Source organism: Dasypus novemcinctus, chromosome 15 (assembly GCF_030445035.2).
Source record: "Dasypus novemcinctus isolate mDasNov1 chromosome 15, mDasNov1.1.hap2, whole genome shotgun sequence".
Lineage (NCBI taxonomy): Eukaryota > Metazoa > Chordata > Mammalia > Cingulata > Dasypodidae > Dasypus > Dasypus novemcinctus.
The window spans coordinates 1,438,910-1,459,313 of NC_080687.1; the positions used below are offsets into that span (position 1 = coordinate 1,438,910).

General features: G+C 51.6%; 1 protein-coding gene across 1 annotated transcript in view; it reads right to left on the bottom strand.

Annotated features, from left to right (window-relative positions):
* FREM2 (FRAS1 related extracellular matrix 2) overlaps window positions 1–20,404 on the bottom strand; it is a 158,850-nt gene continuing 138,446 nt past the window's right edge. Inside the window, 9 exon segments of the mRNA XM_058276918.1 lie at window positions 1–5,811; window positions 7,036–7,182; window positions 7,391–7,578; window positions 8,697–8,823; window positions 10,754–10,888; window positions 11,687–11,814; window positions 12,974–13,078; window positions 14,717–14,909; window positions 19,605–19,936. Of these exon segments, the coding sequence (XP_058132901.1) occupies window positions 5,302–5,811; window positions 7,036–7,182; window positions 7,391–7,578; window positions 8,697–8,823; window positions 10,754–10,888; window positions 11,687–11,814; window positions 12,974–13,078; window positions 14,717–14,909; window positions 19,605–19,936 (1,865 nt within the window). The 3' untranslated portion in view covers window positions 1–5,301.

Below are 20,404 nucleotides of genomic sequence, written 5' to 3' on the forward strand. Positions count from 1 at the left end.
TACTTGTATTGTCTTTATTTATATTAAACATGGATATATTTGGAAGGAAAACAGGTGTAGTTTTGAAATATAAGTAGTAGCATGAGTTATTTTGGACATTTAAGACTCAATGGCACCAAATAATTTACATAATTGATTTCCAGGAATAAACTCCAATCCAGCAACTATATAGTATCCCAGTAAATACATGAGAAAACTAGACCCTGCTGGGGTCTGAAGAATTCCCACGTGAAAATCACAAAGGCTCTCAAGTACTGCAAACTCTCCCGTCACACACAGCCATCTCCCTGTGAGGCGGAACACAAAAATACCAAGTGAGTGGAGGGCCCTGAGGCAGGAAGCAGGCACTTGAGGCGATTCTAGAACACACAGCCCCTTGTCCAGGATAAAGGCATCCTTAGCAGACAAATTAAAATATCTTGCCAAAACTTGAATTGCTGAAGCTACAGTGAAAGACTGCTTTGTAGAACTTTTTGTATTTTACTTAGTTTTGGCCTTACAGAAATTATCTTTCATTTCTACGAGTAATTGCCTTTCTACATTTTAAGTGATTTTTTATTATAATGTTCTTTTCTTTTTAAATGTTACTTTTAAAAAATTGACATTTCTCTTTTCTATCTTCTTTTATGAGGTGCAATACTGGTCATTCTTACATGAGCAGAATACCCATACACTGAAAAAATAATTATTTGTAGTGCAAATTCACTTGGGCTGTTTAAATGATCAGGTAAACAGAGCACACAATATTTGGCTACTAGTAAAAGGGTATTGTGCATTTCATAATTATAATTGAAAAGACTTCAATGCTGTTTACATTTTTTACATATATTTTTTAAAACTTTATTGTAGTAACTTATTGCTATTGAACTTTTAACAATTTTTGCCATTTATTTCATTGGAAAGCATTCAATTATCCAAAAGAACTCCACGTATGTGATTTTTGACTTTTTATTCTTATCCAGCTGAATACTTAAAGGAATTTTTTACTTCTTAAATGTTAAGGCTGAACCTCCCCTGAGAGAGAATCAAGGCAGAGATTGTCATCACATTATGCCACACGGTGCTTTTGATCATTGGGAGAGAGCCCTTCCTCCTCTCACCCCAAAGCCTGAACTTTTTAGAAAGAAGATGCAGCACACGATTGCTGGGCTGACTTCCCAGTCTTCCTGTGGCCAAGGATGACGACAGACTAAAACACACTCAAAGAGAAGGACTGGGGGCGCGAAACAGTCCCAGAGAAGGAGGAAGCCTCGCCACTAAATGGAAAGAAGGGGGGGGTGAACGCATATCATTGCTGGAGCGTCTTTTTGTTGTTTTTTAGCCAAAAGTGACATAAAAAATGCGTACAAATTTCAGGGAAAGGAAACGAATACATTTCAAAGATGGGGAGAAAGCAAAACTGTTTAAAAGTTTGCAGATTCAATTGTCTGATTTTTCTTCCAATGCAATTAAATCAAAAGTGAGAACCCCACTTGTATGTTTTGTTCTATCAATTTTAGTTCAAGAAGGAGAATTAGCTTTCTTTCCTTACTTAAAAGTTCGCTACATAACTTTCTGGTAGACACTAGAGGAAAATGCCATGCATTTCTATTTTAAATTCTTTTATCAAAATCAAAAGAACTACTAAGTCTCAAAGTCTTTCTTTCATGAATATCAAAGGGAATGAAAACAACTGGAAATAGGCAATGAGGGCTACTTTGAAGCTATGAAAATTTTCTGAAAATTTCTGTCTTCTCTGTGCAAAACTAGGATCAATTCCAGGAAGAACTCTTACTGAAGCGCGCCGACCCCTGAGCTCATGGTAAGGACCCTCCCTGACAACCAGCTTTCACAGATGACTGCTCTGTTGACCTCTTGAGTCATTCCACGTGAAACTATGCCTTCAGGGCCATCTTTTCTAGAAACGAGATATTTGGTTTGTCTGAAGGGGTGAGTGTATGCGTGTGTATTTATAACTGCCCAACAAATTACACATTCCTGAGTCTTGACAAGTTGGACTGATTGAACCTTTGCGTTCTATTCATTCGCTAGTTTGCTTTTCAGTTTTCATCTTTCGTTAGTGTTATCACAGCTAGAAAAATGAATGCTTCTCAGAGTAATAGTAACATGCTGCTTTCAAACTAACGCAACTACAAAAATTTCAAATCTGTAAAAAGCTTGCATTTTAAAAAGTTTTTCTTTTTCCTATGAAAGAACCGAATTGGTTTTGAAACTTTCAAAATAATAGCAAATATGGAATCATCAGTATTTGAAATGGAAGTGTCACTGTTATCTTTTACTGCTCTTTTGACACTTCTCACCCTGGGACGACTGTCAGCAGTGAGACGTGTTGGGAAACTGAGCAGTTTTTACCCAGGCCATTTCTATTTGCAGTGTTGACCTTGGAGCGGGTACCCCGGGAACGGGCTGCAGGGAGGCCCCCCGCTGCTGCCAGGACTAAGCCCTTCCCGGTCCCCCCGTGCGGCTCTGACTCGTCACAAAGGCATGCAGCGGCTTGGGAGGCACCTTCAGCAAACGTGGCTGCTGGGAGGGCGATGGCGTGAAGATGAGACGACTTCGTGCCTCTCGGGTCCCGGGAGCCAAGGGGCCCCCGGCCACCACACTCTGCCCCGGGCTGCCCTGCATGCGTTGGAGAACAGTTCACCCAGTGCTAGAGCAGTGGTCAGAGCGACCCAGGCCACACAGGGCCTCGCAGGTGGAAAGGAGCAGCTCCGCAGGTGGTCTCGAGGCATTTTAATCTTGTGCTTCCCAGATGTCCCGGGGGTGCACTTGGTCCGGAGAGACCCTTATGCCAATCCGGTCACCCCGAGTCCAGGGAAGGGCAGCTTTCGGTGGAACTTCCCGGGGGCGGGGCGGGGCGCTTGTTTGTTTTTTTTGGCTGTCCCCAACGTGGCTAATCCTAGGTGAGCATTCGTTAAACATTAACTGAGGGAACGGACTGGAATGGACATGACCATCATGACGTATTTTACTGCTTCGTGGCTCATATGCTGGGGGGCACTAATGCTTAGTCTTTATCGTCGGTTGTGGTTTCACTAGGTAATGTCCACAGGACTTTGCTGTAGTGGGTCAGAAGCTTCTGAGCATCTGTCAGTCTGCTCACATCTGTGTGTGGGAAGTTAGTTCATGTATTTGTCCTGGTAACCCCGAATAGTTCCCTAAAAATAAAGCACTAAAAATAAGGTCTGATTCTTTCTCCCACTAATGGGAGTTTTTTTAATATACATGGATTACTATGGTGTTAGGTGACATAGTCACTAAATAGAAATAAAAAAAGTGATGATGAGCTATAAAAAAAGCTATATCCTGTGATCTCAAGGGGAGGAAAAGAAAGAAGAAGAGAGGGAGGTGGGCGGAGAGGCAGCGGTTTCCCCGTGGGGGGAAGACGGACCTGCTCCGTGCTCCGCGAGCTCTCCAGCTCACAGGCAGCTCCCGAGAAGGGCGCATCGCGGGGTGGATGGTGCGAAAGCAGCTGGCTCCGAGGCTCAGCGCTGGCTGCTGTCGGCTGTGTCCCCGCTGACCCCCGGCCGCCTGGCAGCTGGGCTCTGAGCGCCTCTGACAGCCCACCAGGCTGACGCCGCTCAGCTCGCGCTCCTCGCCACAAACCACGAGGCAGCCAAGGAGGCAGCCGAGCGCCTGCCACGAGCTAAAGCAAAAGAAGGGGCACCTAAGGGAAGACCACACTTCATTTTGGCAGTTGCCCTCCTGGGCTGTCGGGTGCTCTCTGTATACATCCTTTGGGGCCCTTTGAGATGTGGGTGGCATTTGTAAATTCCCCAATGGTGGGACACTTGCTGTTCTTTAAGAGACTCGGAAGGCAGAGAAGCGCCAAGCATTAGGTCTTCCCGTCTCCCTGAACCTGGCAGCTTTCCTTTCTCAGCCAGGAGGTGGCTGGGGCTGAGAAGCACGGGTAAGACGTGCGTGCACGGCTGAGAAGTTTGGCTTCTACGAATCTCCGCTCCTCCAGGATGGCAGCTTGGCGGGTGGTGGGGAGACATGGAAGGGGGCGGGCGGCTCTTGAGGTTCGCCTTCGGGCTTCACTCTTTCTCTCTGACCTCTTTTGTTCAAAGGACATTTACCAGCTTTTGTAAGACTGGTGGTCAGACTCCTGGAATTTTCCCTTCCTAACTGGATTTTTGCGGTTTGGTGAAAATACATTTTTTGCAAGGGGGCTTGCCAAGCAGACTCCCTCCATCTCCTTGGACCCGTGGGGTGAATGCTAAGTGGCGTTACAAACGACATTTTTAGGTAAGGAAGGGTCTTCACTGCACCAGGTCACCGCACAGGGGAGGCCAGAGAGTGGCAGGGGCTGCCCAGCCCCAAGACGGGCTCTGGGACGACGGCTGCGCAGATGCCCGCTGTTTGGACCGGCTGCTGATTAGAAAGTTAATACAGACTCCCGGGGATCTCAGGCTGTGTACAAGGCGCTCTGGGGGTACGTCATCACATTAGTAAACGCCAGCTCCTCCTCAGCCTCGGTGGCGGCGTCTCCCTAACCGTCCTTGGGGTCAGCGCTGCAAACTTGCTCCGGCGTGGTTCTTGGAAAGCGCTGTGCTGCGACGTGCCTCCAGCTCCACGTCATCTCTCGCCGCTCGTTTCCCACAGGAGCCGAGCCCCGGAGCCGGGCAGGCTGCCGTGCTGTGATTCCACCATCGCTGACCGCACACCACACAGACCAGTTCTCTGAAACAGTCTCCTCCAGGCTTAAGCATTCTTTGGTTTAATATAAAATTAAATAAGCAGTTAAACAAGGCGGGACCGAGGAGGATGAGAAACAACGAGTCCTACTTGGGGGCCCTCCCTCCAGCTTTCCTCCTCCTCTCCCCCCCACAGTAGGAACGGGGCTTGTGGGCTGAGCTGCCCGTGGTCACATTTCTAAGCAGTCTTCATCACGGGAAAACCTGTCACAATAAACGCTGTGTTTATCACTCGGCTAGACTACCCTCCTAGGAATAAACCATTAGGAAAGGAATAAACAAAGTGTAATTGCATCTTCAAAGCTCACACCAGCAAAGCAAAAATAGACTTTCTCTTAAACTTCCGAGAGAGCCTGTTAGCACCGTGAATAGGTTGTTTCCACCGAGGACAAAGTGCTGACCATGAAGGCGGTTCCTCGGGGCTGCCCGTGGCCCGTGCGTGTGGACGGGGGTTGCCGCCTTCTGGGCTCCAGGAAAGGTGGGACTGAATTCGCCCTTGGGTGGAGAGAGGGTGTCGGGACTCGCATGGCGGTACGTCGGGGCGGCGCAGGTTCCCCGCCAGCATCTGGGGCGCCGACGCAGCCTCAGGCCGCCGCTGTGGGCCTCAGACCTCGGAGCTGTCACTGTGGTGGCCCTGCGGGCGCGCCCGGAGCTGGCCGGTGCCCGCGCCATCCGGGCGCCTCCTCGCGGGCTTCTCCTGAGCCCTGCAGCGTGCCACCGCCAGGGCCGCGAGGCAGGCGCCCAGGAGCCCCAGCACGACACCCCCTGCGATGGCCACCAGGCCAAGCGCGGAGCCCGGGCCGCTGAGCTCCCGGGGGGGGCTGCCTTTGGGGGGCTGGGTCGCCCGGGGGGGCCGCCTCTGGCTGGCACGGTCCAGGGAGATGTGCTGGATGTTCGTGCCTCGGTTGCTCTCCGCGCCGATCTCCCATGCCAGCGGGGGTGCGCGCCTGCTCTCCCTCTTCCTCCGGCTCTCGGGGGGCGCCTGTGGCCCCCCAAGACTCTCCACAGCATGGGGCTGGGCCTCCAGGCTTCTTCGGCCGATGCCGCGGTGGGCGCCGTCCTTGGACCTGACGGTGTAGATGGCGTGTATGTACCATTCTCGGCCGGGGGAGACCTGAAAAACACGACCCACTCGTCAGAAAATTAGATCCCACGCCAACCTCATGCAAGACTATTTGCAAAAGAAATGAATGCAAGTTAATTTAGTCTGCAGAATTCATTTGCTTCATGTCTCTGAGTGTGTGGCATGGGCAAGGTGTCATTTTAATGATGTGCATGTACATCACGTAGGCGTGTACGTGTGTATGCACGGATGATACACTATATCCTGCGCAGCCCGTAGGGGATGTGCTGGCAGCACTTGGTATTTATAGTCATAGAAGGTCAGAGCTGTGGACACTGTCTAACTCACTTAAAAAAGTGAATACGTAAGAGTAAGTAGCAGTTACACATTTGAGTGATTTGCCCAATGTCACGCAACCGGCCTAGAGGCAGAGAGAGCTCAAACTTTCTGAAACTCAACCCAGGTTCTCTTTGAGTCTATCTTCCTCCTTAAATGACATGTAAGACCACAAGAAAAGTCAGCGTTCCTGCTTTCCAAGAGCCTGTGAAAAGGGACTTTCTGACAGTTTTTTGAACCATGCAGGATTAGAGAGTCCAGAGTCTTGGAGAACGGACAGTAAATTTTTTTAAAAAAGCCCTGAAAACATCGTAATTCAATCTCTTGCTTGAAAGGATTCAGAATAACAAATATGCCTCAAGATTTCCTTCGAATGTTGAATAAAGTTAGTGTGTTTCTCCAAGCCGATTCTGTCTGGACAATTTTCAGGAAGCACCCTAAGAGGTGGATTTGCTCCCCCAAACATTCATGATGGGAGCGCGCCTCAGCTTGCTGCTGCTGCTGGGCTGCTCTCTCCCGGCGCTCTCTGGGTCAGTCTTTTCCGTCTGGCCTGAGAACTCTACATAAGCGGGGATTCGTGTGCTGTGCAAAGCTGCTCTACTGAGCCAGCGGCTCACACGAGGTCAGCCTAGGAAAGCCGGCACCCAAGGCCAGCAGGAAGGGACTTCCGTGGAGGAAAATGGGGCTCCCAGCCGCGTCCTGGGTTCACGTCTGGGCTGATAAGGGCTGCATCCTGCCTCGTCCTCAAATAACAGTGAGTGAGCGTCAGCTGGCGCGCACGGAAGCTCGTGCCCAGTGCCCCGCTCATCTCCACGCGGCGTCCACTCAGGTTCACACGCTCTGAGTAACTCTATCGTCCACCCCACACAAGCACCCGGGGTGGAGGCCAAGGACTCGCGTGGTTGCCGCGGTACCGTGAGTGAGCGCCCGTGTGCTCACCTGGAAGAGCGGCGCCGAGTCGACCTGAAACCCGTCAGACCCGGGCTGGTCCACTAAGACGGCGGCCTCAGGGTCCTCCACGGCCAGTTTGGCATTGAACGGGACATTTCCAAAACTGGTGGCTTGTGTCTCTGGCTGAGCTTTGTCCTTTAAATGATAAGGGAAATGACGATTGCTATAGATAATGCCACATTTTGCAAGTCAAGAAGGTTTTCATGTTAGTTCTTTGCTAGTAGAAATTACCATAAAATGTCACTATTTGGTTTAAGTCAAAAGGATGTTATTTTTAAATATAAGACAGAAAGGCTTAGCTTGGACAAAGTATCCAGTTCGTTGTTGGGGCCAGAGCACTTACCACAATTTTAAATCTATGCAGGAGTGACGGGGAGTCAGCCAGGCAGCCGTACTCTGCCCCCGCGGGGCGGTACTTGGGGACGTACCCGTCGGCCCCCGCGCACAGGAACACCTTCTCGATGCTGCAGTGGAAGGCGCCGCCCAGGTCCTGCACGGGGTCCACCATGACACGCCCGTAGATGACGTCCCCTGGAACGGAGAGGGCGTTCCGCTGCTGCCACGGGGGGAGGGCCACCACGGGGCACTGCAGGCAGCCAGTGGGACCACAGCACCCGAGTGCACTGCTGCCATGGGGGGAGGGGCTGCCACAAGGCACTGCAAGCAGCCAGTGTGACCACAGCACCAGAGTCCACTGCTGCCACATGGGGAGGGCCGCCACGAGGCAGCTAGTGTCCTCCACGAGGCACTGCAAGCAGCTAGTGTGACCACAGCACCTGAGTCACTGCTGCCACATGAGCAGGGGCTGCCACGAGGCACTACATGCAGCTAGTGTGACCACAGCATCCGAGTCCACTGCTGCCACATGGGGAGGGCCGCCACAGGACACTGCAAGCAGCTAGCGTGACCACAGCACCAGAGTCCACTGCTGCCACGAGGACTGCAAGCAGCTAAGGGCACCCATGGCACTAGAAAGTAACTCCCTCCCGCCCTGGTCTGGCGTCAGATGTTGAAGGCCTTTTTGTGCAGCCTAACCTTCCTGGGTCAGGACTGCTCCAAAGACAGACCCCGTGACTGGGGTCGCTGGACCTCAGCCGCCCGGCCAGCAGGGCAAGGAACCTCCAGGCTGGACCTGTAATCTGGCATTCATTTCTTCCCATGGGGTCAAGGCCAGTTTACACAAATGAGTTAGCTGGCAGGATACAGACTACTAAAGCATATAACACCAAAAAACGCCAACACCAGTAGAAAACCTAATCTGCTTCAGCTGGTTTTAAGAGGGCTGAATGAGAAGCTCCTGGTATTTGACGATGTACTTTGCAGCTCTTCACAGGCACTGGGGACACCCCCCCGACAGCGGCAGGCGCTGCCCACGCCCTCGGAGCGTTCCCTGTCTGCCGGAGTCACTCGGAAATACATCCAAGGAAAAACCCAGACTTGTTCCAAAAGCCACTTAGGGGAGAAAGAAAAGGTCACTGCCCCAGAATAAAAGCCACCCAGGGACATGCCCCAATTCTCACCAAGGTGATGAAGGATCAGAAATTTTCTCAAAGCCATAAAGGAAGTCATTTTCCCCCTGAAACACAATCCCATTAAAGCCACGTGCCAGAGGCAGTCGATGGACAGCGCAGCCCCCTCGGTTGTCCTACCTTCTGCGAAAGCGACATCGCCCTCTTGCCCAAATCCCATGGATCCATTAGATAACCAGAGGCTCTTTTTGGAGAGCAGGTACATCTGTGTGTTCAGGCTGAACTCAGCTGCTACAGGATCACTGACCTAAAACCAAGTGCAAAAGCCCTTTAGGGAGCTGCTGACGGCTGTTCACAGACACGTCCGCTCCAGCGACGCTGCAGTTGACGCCAATAAAACCACCCAGGAAGGGGAGCTCTGAGGTTGCTTGATCGAGAAGGCAAACCTGGCAGGGCGAGCACCTTTCCTAAATGGGACAGACAGGACTACTTGAACTCACTTGCATTGATTTGTCTGGGCATAAAAGGGGTTTATAAAAACCATGGCCAATGGAAGGCCAGCATCCAGTGTAAATTCTTACATATAGGTATTGATGTCTTTTGTTAAATTTGGGAAGTTTTCAGCCATTATTTCCTTGAATATTCTCTCTGTTCCTTTCTCTCTTTCTGGGGCCCCCAAACTGCTTGATGTGTCCCACAGGTCCCTTAAGCCCTGTTCACTTTGCTTCTTTCTGCTTCTCAGACCAGTTGATCTCCACGGTCTTATCTTCAAGTTCCCTGATTCTCTCTTTTCCCAGCTCCAATCTGCTGTTGCAACCCTCTTGCAAATTTAATTTCTATTACTATGGTTGTGAGCTCTATTTGGTTCCTTTTTATAGTTCCATTTCTCTATAGATGTTTTCTTTGTGTTCATCTATCATTTTCTTGATTTCCTCTAGTTCTTCATCCATGTTTTCCTCTAGCACCATTTCTAGAAAGTCTTTGCTGGAATGTCCCAGGTCACATCACCCTCGGTGGTGGTTTCTAAAGCTTTAATCTTCTCCTTTGCCTGGGCCATCACTTCCTGTTTCATTGTATGTTTTGTAATATTTTGTTGAAACCTGAACATTTTGATATTTTAGTGTGTTCTCACTTAAATTTAGACTCTGAGGCATCTGTCTGTTAACCATATATCCAGCTAGTATTATGACAGAGCTTTCCCTAAATACCAGAAGCAACAACAATAAAATAAGAACGTGAAAGGAAAGTGATTCCCCAGTCCTTGCAGAGTGACCGGCGCCGCGCTCTCCTTCAGGGCTTGCGCACGCGACGGGTTTAGGGAAGAGCTCCGGGCCGAGTGCAGGCCTCCTGGTCTTTTCCACGCATGCGTCTTGTCTTGGGCTTTGTCAGTGGCCCCAGGGATCCCCCGTTTACAGGGTTCTGAACGTCCCCTCTTCCCTGGGAAACACCTTCCTCAGAGTCCCGGGTGCTGCACTGTGGGCCCTGCGGCCAGCAGCCCCTGCCCCAGGCAGCCCCCAGCCCCAGGCCCTCCCTGCCTTCTACACCCAGGGAAACTTCTGGAACAGCGAGTCCCTCAGGCCACACGCGCTCCCAGGACTCTGCTCCCCCCGGAAACTGGACTAAAGCCTGCACATGGAGCACTGGGCTCTGCGGGGCGGGGAGGGGCCAGCCGGGCGCCACGCGCGCCCTGCTTTTAGGCGGCCTTCTTCTTGATCCGGCGCTTGCCTGTTACTGAGTGCTTTAACTGTTTTCTGGAGTTTTGAGAAGGACGTTTCTGCCCATTCTTGCCGGTTGTTCAACGCCTCCGTCAGGGATGGAGCCGGCTGCGGCTCGCTCCACCATCTTGATGGGGGGCATCAAACTTCTTTTGATACATAACAGCCACTTGGTACTTCGAGGCAGAAGATACAGAATCTTCCTTCACCTTGAAGAACAAGAAGTGCAGAACTTTGGAGAAATTCTTAAACCTCCCAAGCAGCAAATTCCAGGAGGAGACAAGACCAGGTTAGATGAAAAAGTCACGCTCACCAACTTTTTAACGACGATTTCACAGCCTGACCTGACAACAGATGAAGGACGGGTCTTTCCTTTTTCTCTCCTCTTGCTTCCTCCTTACCCATCCCTGATTTTCCTCAATGTGCAAAAATTACAGCCTTCTGTGTGAAAAGACATTTTTACTGATGAAAGTGATGAACATAGGATGCTTTAGGTCTTGGGAAAATGCGTCTCCTGCACACCTGTTGGAATCGGATGTCCAGGTCAAAGGTGAGAGGCTCTCTGGGGCTGCAGGTGACAGGGAGGCGGTGGCCCTGGGTCGAGGGGGCCGTGCAGGGCAGCAGTCTCACCGTGTAGGTCCCTGAGTAGTCACGCACCTGTGAGGAGGAAAGAAGTCTCATTATTTTCCTTTCATTTAAAGATCTGATGGGAAGTGGATGAGGCTCAAGTGATTGGGCTCCTGTCTACCCTATGGGAGGTCCAGGGTTCGATTTCTGGGGCCTCCTGGTGAAGGCGAGCTGGCCTGCACGGTGAGCTGGCCTGAGCAGAGGGTTGGCCCATGCAGAGAACTGGCCTGAGTGGAGAGCTGGCCCATGTGGAGTGCTGGCCCATGCGGCAAGCTGGCCTGAGTGGAGTGCTGGCCCACATGGAGAGCTGGCCCCTCAGCGAGCTGGCCTGTGCAGTGAGGTGGCCTGAGCAGAGAACTGGCCTGAGTGGAGAGCTGGCCCACTCAGCGAGCTGGCCTGAGTGGAGAGCTGGCCCACATGGAGAGCTGGCCCACTCAGCGAGCTGGCCCACGTGGAGTCCTGGCTCGCACAGAGAACTGGCTCGCCAGCATGCTGGCCCGTACGGAGAACTGGTACAGCGAGATGATGCAACAAAAAGAGGCACAGAAGAGAGAATAAGAGATGCAGCAGACCAGGGAGCTGAGGTGGCACAAAAGACTGAGCACTTCTCTCCCATTCTGGAAGGTTCCCTGTGCCACCTAAAGAGAAGACAAGCCAACACAGAAGAACGCACAGCGAATGGGCACAGAGAGCAGACGGTGAGTGCAAGACAACAAGGGGAGCGGGGAGAAAGAAATAAATGAATAAATCTTATAAACATAAATAAAGACGTGAGGTGCAATCAGAGGCAGCGGTGCAGGAACGTGCCGAGGGGCCTGGGGCGCCTACCGCATAGTCGGACACAAAGCTCCACTGCTGCTCGGGCTGGCTGTAGGTCGGCTCGCTCCTCACGAGGCGGAGGGAGAAGGTCAGGTCCGGGTGGCCGGCCGACACGATGGCTGAGCTCGCGAGGGACGCTGGAGGGGGCAGAACGGTTAGCAGCTCGTCACAGCGCCCGTTTCCAAAGCCCTTCATGATGCACGTTGACATCTACTCTTTAAAAAGCCTGCAGAATCGGCTCGTCGGTGCAGGTGTCCCACTGTGCCGATGAAGGTGGAGCGTGACTGCGGGTTGTCCCGGAGGACACACCAGCAGGCGCCAATTCCCGACGCTGTGCTCGCTCTGCCCGGGGCTCTGTCCCCAGACGGTTGCTCAGAAATGCTTTCCAGGAGGCGCTAATTGTGCCCCGAGCTGCACTAGAGGAGGCGGTCAGCTTCACGCCGGGCAGACACAACCCAATCAGTGCAATCGGTGCAGACCACCCCCAAGGGTGGCAATGCAAAGAGCCAGCCGTTGGCGAGACGTGCGGGAGGCCGCGGGGCCGGGAGACCCTTCCCCAGGACCCACTCGTTCTGGTTCTGCCGCCCTGAGCTCAGCCTCCTAACGCTCCGCGGCCCCTCGTATCTCCCGGGGCTCAGCCCTGTTCTCCCGCTTGCGCCAGACGGTGCCCGAGGAGCAGCAGGACAGGGAAACTGCACCTCAACAGTTTTCTCCTTCCAAACCCAGAAAACACACAAACCAGTCTGGAAATGTGGCCAGTCAAATAAAATCAAGTTGATTCTAAGGAACTGCCCTGATTAAAATGTACAAAACCGACGGCGTGGGCCTCCGCTGCCTCCTGGCGGTCGAGCCCAGTCCACAGAGCGCGACGCCGCTGGGCCAGGGCTTGGTACGGAGACCCCGTCAGCACGGCGGATACTCAGCAGGACCGTGTGCGGTTCCTGGCTCCATCACACTTCCTACAGTGCCTAGAGAAGCCTGGGAGCACAGAAGTACCCGATGGACAAACCCCCAGAAGGTCTATTTACTTTTTGTACAGAGAGAGCAAACCCTGAGAAAGGGGTTTAGTGCTCTGCTCGTGACCTCGGGAACCCTCCACGGGCGGCTGGCCCTTGGGTGAGTCGTCTTTGTTTCCTCTAAGGCACGCGTAGATCCCTAAGGACCGTGGGCTGGGGGACAGTGCAGCCGCAAGCCCTCGGGCCCGGGATTACACACGTGCGTATCGAGGCCCCGGGCTCCGAGCTAAGGGAGGCGGCCTCCGAGGGGCGCGGGCGGCTGCTCACGACTCGCTCTTACCGGGATGCGACAGCACGAACAAGCCGTGGAACTGGGCCCTGCTCCTGAAGCTCACCGCCAGGCGCCCGTCCTCCCGGATGCGCATGCTGGTTGGGTGCAGGGAGCCTGGAGGGGGGCGCGGGGAAAGGCAGGTGAGCAGGGACGCCCCCGGGCGCCCCGGAAGCCGCCCCGCCCTGCCCCGGGGCCTTCCAGGCACAGGGCACCCCCAGAAGCATGCTGAGCGAGCCAGGGAGGGGCAGAGGTGTCTTTTCTTTTTCTAAGGAGAAAGCTGTCTAGAAAGGAGGAAAAATCAAACCAGGGAACAAAGCAAGATGAAATATGCTGACGGATTGGAAGAAGCCAAGATTTTTGAAGTCCACAAATATAAAGTTATAAGTTGAAAAACATGCCCAATTTATCACGACTGTGGAGATTTGGACGTGTAGGTGGAAAGGGGTTTGTGTTCTAAGGACGGTTCCATATTTTATAGCTTTAAAGAAAACTCTGACGCTTTCCCAAGAAATTCAGGAGTTGGACAAAATTTGGCTTCAGGTGATGGGGAACGGTCTTCATTAAGATTTACTTAAATGTACAAGGTCTAAGCCACATGTGGAAGGAGGACATCTGGAAAACTCGGATGGGCTCTTGAGGGTGATACAGCACCTTTCGCCCCGCCCTGAGGTGACTGCGACCTGCCTGAAGCAGCAGGTGTGTGTCTGAGATGCACCATCAACTCTACCTTCCCCGGGGAAGAGCAGAGCTGCAGGAGCCGCAGGCATCCCTGCACGGGTCAGAACGGCAGTGAAGGTCTGGGAGGAAGCGGGACTTACTCTTCTAAGGGAGTAATTAGCTCTAAGCTCCTGGACTTGATTGAAACAAAGTTTTGCAGATGCTGATGTCCCAATAGTTAGTGACCTTCACCACCACTGCTCCCAGACGTTTAGCTACAGTGTCACGGAACAACAGAATTTTGGAATGGAAAGGCCGATGTGTCGCTCAGAGGAAACGAATTACCAGAAAGGATAAGGAAGATCCTTGAGGTCACACAGCCAGTTAGTTGTAGAACCAGAATCAGAATCCAGGACACAATCTGTACTGCACTTTGAAATGCACCGCCCGTTTTCAGAAAGAAAATGTGTAACTTTCTCCTGGGTTCGTTTCTCATTTTTGATCTATCTCTTTCCTTTTCTAGAACCCAGAGAAATACATAGACTACATTGCCAGCACGACTATTCGTTACCTAAGATAGCCATAGGAGTTGAATATCCATGAAAGGGAGAGTTTGTATCTAACAGTCTTTCCTGAAAATTTGCGTCCCTGCAAGATTTAAAATTTTTCCCTGACAAAGATGAATTATCTTAAAATTATTGAATAGAAAAATGAACTAAGTTTAGAGTTGCTCCTGTTAGCGCTCTCTACACTGGCATGCGCTCAGGTACCCTAACAGGTGCGAGCCCCAGTCCCTCGCGTGTCAGTGCTCTCTACACTGGCATGCGCTCAGGTACCCTAACAGGTGCGACAGGTGCGAGCCCCAGTCCCTCGCGTGTCAGTGCTCTCTACACTGGCATGCGCTCAGGTACCCTAACAGGTGCGACAGGTGCGAGCCCCAGTCCCTCGCGTGTCAGTGCTCTCTACACTGGCATGCGCTCAGGTACTCTAACAGGTGCGAGCCCCAGTCCCTCGCGTGTCAGTGCTCTCTACACTGGCATGCGCTCAGGTACTCTAACAGGTGCGAGCCCCAGTCCCTCGCGTCGTAGAGCCCACCTTGCAGTTCAGCTTCGGGTGGACTGCTGATGCCGTCGCTCCACAGGATGGCTGTGTCGTACACGAACGTCAGCCGGAGCTCGGACTTCAGGTCGAAATGCTGCCACCCGCCCGCGGCCGCCGCAGAGTGGAAGACGTAGGAAACGTACAGCGGGACCCGCAGGGTCACGTAGGACTGCACCAGGTTGAGGACCTGAAACAGCCACGGCACGTCCGTCAGCTCCACTCAGGGCTGCCCGGGGAGCCCGGCTCCACGAGCCAGAGCCCCTTCAGTTGGTGGGAGATTCGGCCAGTCGTTGAGGAAAGGAAATGACAGCAGCTGACCACACTCACCCCCCCTCATTTTTGAATCAATTATCCTGCCTTTATATACCACAGAGGACACGTAGCAGAAATCCTTAAGACGAACTGCATTATTTTGTGCATACTAATGTCCTTCTTTTATAGCAACTTAATCAAGATATAATTACATATCACACAATTAACTCGTTTAAGGTGTACAAGTCAATGGTTGTTAGTATATTCACGGAGTTGTGCAACCACCATCAGTCAATTTTATAACATTTTCATCATCTCCAAAAGAAATCCCTGTACCTACTGCCAGTCATTTCCCATTTCCCTAATCCCTGGTAACGTTCTGTCTCTATGGATTTGCTTATTCTGGGAATTTTGTAGAAATGGAGCCATACACTCTGTGGTCTCCTGTGACTGGCTTCTTTCACTGAGCACCATGTTTCCAAGGTCCCTCCAAGCTGTAGCGCCATCAGTGCTCATTCCTCTTTAGTGCCAAGTGGATCCCACTGTGTGGACAGACCGTGTTTAATTTAGCCATTGGTCAGTTGATGGACCTGTGGGTTATTTCTAGTTTTTGGCTATTATGGATAATGCTGCTACGAACTACTTTTTTATTACAAAGAAGAAATGAAACAAAACAGGAAAGATCTGGAAGCAAATGTTAGTAATGACATATTTAAGATGTTTCAAGAATAATTCATTTAAATGAAGTGTCTTACTTTGAATTTTAGTCTTTCCTCTTTCAGGTATTTAGAGGTTAAGTTGGAGGGTAGTGGTGGATGAGTGAATATTCATTGTGCACCTGCCATATTTCAGACATTGTGGTAGGTTCACTATAAAGGTTATTTAACATTCCTCTTCTTCCCTATAATTATATTTGTATGTCTGTGTGAATAGACAATGGAGAGAGAGATAAGAAAATTAAGGCTTAAGGAAGGAAGGCCGATTTCCCATGGGAATCTTTAACTCTGCTGCATGAGCGGCCTGAGATGAGAGCCTCTGCTGTTTCTAGCATTCTTCCTTCTATTCCAAATGAAGCAGAGGTCAGTACTGACGTCACTTAATAGAGTCTCACATTTAATTCCCAAAATAGCAAATACAAGTGTCCTCTTCCTCAGCTCACACGGGTTGGAGGGAGGGGCAGGCTTGCTGAAACCATCTAGTTCTCCTTCCACGCCAAGACGGCACCTGGCAGCACATCCATGAGCCATGGAACAGCTCCGTCACGGAACCCTAACCCCCACTCTACCATGGACTTAAATCCAACTCCTCAGGTCACAGAAGTGCTGACTTCAATCACCAACAAAGATATGCAAGAAGAGGATCGTCAGCCAAGCAGTGGCTCCAGCCCCAGTGGCGTCGTAGCTAGTCTGCCCTGTTACCTGGCCGGCGGGAGAGGAGCCTGGTGGGAAAAGGCCTCTGAGCCGGGACTTCCTAAGGGTGGATACTAATCGGTCCCTGAGCAACGGGTGTGGACGTGCCGTTTCACACCGCGGCAGTGTCATGGAGATTGATGGAGCCCATCCTTCTGCCAATGGTGATTAAGATTCATATTTCTTCCTGTGATTCTAATAAATCACCATCTTTTTCAAAGAATAATACTTTAGAGAAGGATTTCCAAGTAATCTTCCCAGATGCTAAGAATAATTTGTCCCCCAATTATATTCTTTCTATCCAAAGTCACTGTGTGTGTTACTTTGGAGGAGTTACTGGCTCTCCTGTGATGAGGAGGTCAGGGGAGCGGGCTCCTGATGGATTCTTGGTCCTTGTGGTGACCTGGAGTTTGATCAGCTCTGGACACAGAAGCAGCACACATGGCACTTCCTTGTTGGCCATAGATGCATCGTTCAGAACCCTGAGCCTCTGTCTAGAGGAACTGGGGCTCACAGGAACTGCCGTGGTTGCCCAGGTCCCCGGTTCGTGCCTGGAAACCGAAGAATTCAATGTGATCATCTAATGTCTAGATTTTCCCTTCAAGAGCACTTGATCTCCTTCAGCCTACAGCATAGGACTTTTAAAGAATTTGTGTATGCAGAAAGTAAAACATCCAATCTGGTCCACTGCTCTTAAGGAAACTGAGACACGATGAGTGATTTCACATGCCCTACCTACGTTGGGAGTTTCCTTAACAAAGGCCAATGATATATCAAGTTCCATGTTTAAAGGAAAAGGGTAAAATGCAAATGCCCTGGAAAAGGCTACATACCGACATAAATTTAGGTTGTCAGCAATAACTGTTTAGTAACTAGCAGTAGGTCTATACCTGGGGAGGATGTTGCCTGGTAAGAAAGGGTGCTGGTCTGAGGTGAGTTGGCTGGGGAAGGAGAAGAAAAATTATGCTCGACATTGTGTAAATTGCGGACCATGGGCTGTAGGTTTAATTCTTCACTTATTTTGGATTAGAGCTACAGCAACCCAGCTTACATATGATTATTTATGGTTTATTTTATTGATGTTTTAAAGTTCCCATTAAAGTAGGCAATGTACACATGTACAAGTGAAAACTCATCTAGGTTTACCTTGTTCCTTTGGTGTTTCCACTTGATCGGGGCAGATCTGCTGGAGGGGACTTAAGCCGTGGAAAAGGTCATTGGGTTGTCCCAGACTGTGCTACACGATCAGAACCGGCACCCACGGGTCAACACCCCCCACTGTTCAACAGGAATACGTGGGCCACTCCTGTGGCTTTAAATTTTCTAGTAGCCACATTTAGAACAGTAAAAAAAGCAGGTGAAATTAATTTCAGTAATAGGTTTACTTAACCCAAGATATCAAGCATATTGCATTTAACAAGTAATCCATATAAAAGAATTACCATAAGATAGTTCACATCCTTCTGGCCCTCAGTCTTTGGAGTCTGCTGGAGTACAGCTCGATTCCGACTGGCTCTGATTCAAGTGCTCCGTCGTCCCCACGGCTAGGGCCACCATTTGGCAGCAGCTCTAGACCCCTCTACCCGACGTGTTTCAACGAGCGCACATGTAGAAACCGTCGTTTAAAAGCACTTTACTCCCCTGTGTCTAAACACCTTTATGTGGGAGACGTGGCTTGGGTTTCCTTCAAGAGCCACACCCCAGGCTCTCTCCACCGCTCACGCTGCCTTCCCGTTGGTGTTTCTATTTGGGGTTTTCACTAATCTGGGCAAGTTACTGAACAGTGCTCCTCTCGGAGGAGGTGGCTAAGATGGTGCCTCATCACCTCCGTGTTCCACTCAGCTCGTTCAGCCTCCACTCCAGCTCAACCCGTCAAGTTTCACCACTCTGCTGTCGGATTAAACTGAGAGCCAGTTATTCCTTTTTTTCTTCTTGCTACTCTTGTTTTGCATTTTAACACCTTACTTACGCAGCACAGATAAAATCCGACCTCATCTAGGCTAAATCTTAAGACATGAAGTATTCTGTGTGCCGCTCAATACTTTAACTATGAGCCTACTTTTATTTATTTATTTGTTTGTTTGTTTATTTCTCTCCCCTTCCCCCCCGCCCCAGTTGTCTGTTCTCTGTGTCTATTTGCTGCGTGTTCTTCTTTGTCCAATTCTGTTGTTGTCAGCGGCGCGGGAAACTGTGTTTCTTTTTGTTGTGTCATCTTGTGTCGGCTCTCCGTGTGTGCAGCCCCGTTCCTGGGCAGGCTGCTCCCTCCTTCGCGCTGGGTGGCTCTCCTTACGGGTGCACTCCTTGAGCGTGGGGCTCCCCTACGTGGGGGACACCCCTGTGTGGCAGGGCACTCCTTGCGCGCATCAGCACTGCGCATGGGCCAGCTCCACACGGGTCAAGGAAGCCTGGGGTTTGAACCACAGACCTCCCATGTGGTAGACGGACGCCCTAACCACTGGGCCAAGTCCGCTTCCCTGAGCCTACTTTTATAAACTCTTAGTTCGGTCCAGCTGAAGAGATCATTTCTTTTAATTCAAATCATTGTAATTCTGAACTATATTCTACATATTTTAGATTCTCTATGATGATAACTAATGTAAGCCTTGCTTCCTTTGACTAATTTTAACGACTTTGTGGACAGTGATGATGGGGCAGGAGGGGTGGACTGTGTATGCGTGCATTTTATCTGTAAATGTCCATCTGGGTAGTTTGAAGAGGATTCGGTAATCGTAGAGTGGAAATAACAATAAGCTTGTAATGAGAAACTTTTTGCTATGTTAACGATGGGGAAATGAACCAGAGAGAGAGGAGAAAAGGGAGAAAAAGTAGAAAGAGAGAGACGGAAGGTGCAGCCTGACCGTCAGCACAGGCTCACTTTAGGGGCCTCCGACACGCCGACACGCCGGGGCAGGAGCTACGCTGTGCTAGGAGACAGTGCGAGACGTCGAAGAGGGTTTTACACCATCAGAGCAGACCCCGAGCGCAAGGCGGCCACAGACGACGCCCTTTCGGTACACAGTGGACTGCCACGCCATCCAGAGGACATGTATTTGGACACAGTTCCCCAGAAATGGACAAGCCATTTTGCACCGTCTGTGGCGTGGCCCACATCACCAATATGGCAGCACGGAGTTGGGACTCAGCCCAGATCCACCCACCAGAACCCGGACAGCTCGCAGGTCCAGCGACCAGAGACCAGAGCTCGGCAGGCCGACCCTTACCTGTCCGTCCGTCCCAATGGCGCCGCCGCAGTCCGCCAGGAGCTCGGACATGTCGTAGAAGCTGACGAACTCCCACAGACACGCCTCGAGGTCCAGGTTCCGGTAGAAGCGCAGGGTGCCAGCGCCGCGGAGCGACGCGCTGTGCTGGTGGGGGAACGGCTCTCCCCCCGCCCGGGGGCTCCCGGCCGCGCCGGTCAGGAAGCCGTGGCGAGTGCGCACCTCCGTGTAGTCCAGCAGGTTGGAGCACCTGTGGTGGCCGACGCGCGCGCCGTCGCGGCTGAGGGCCAGCTCCAGGTTGGAGAGCGGGCGGGTGGAGACCACCGGGAGCAGGCCTGCGGGCGGGGCCGCGTTAGCGGGGAGGGGGCCGTGCCCCCAGCTCGACCCGGGGCCCGTGGGCGCTGAGCTGTTCCCCCGGGCGCCGCGGCGTCGCCCGGCTGCCGCCCTGCTGTCACGCGTGTGCGGGGCTGCGGGCGAGACGCCGCGGGCGGGTGCGAGGAGGGAGGTGGCCGCCAGGCTCAGGGGTTTCAGAGCATGGGCCGCGCTGCTCACCGCTAAGTTCTTTGTTTCATAAGTTATAACTTTTTCTTTAAATCTCATTTATGTTAATACGTCCTGGACTTTTAATTGCTATTTTTAAGTGGATACTGACGTATTTTTAAACTTCTTAGTTTTAATTTAAAGTCCATCCATATAGATGCAACCCACAGAGCAGAAGGTCTCTGGGCTGCCAGTGATTTAAGGGCGTAGAGGGGTCCCTGAGACAGAAACTCTGAGACCACCCTGTGCGGTGCGGCCGGGCG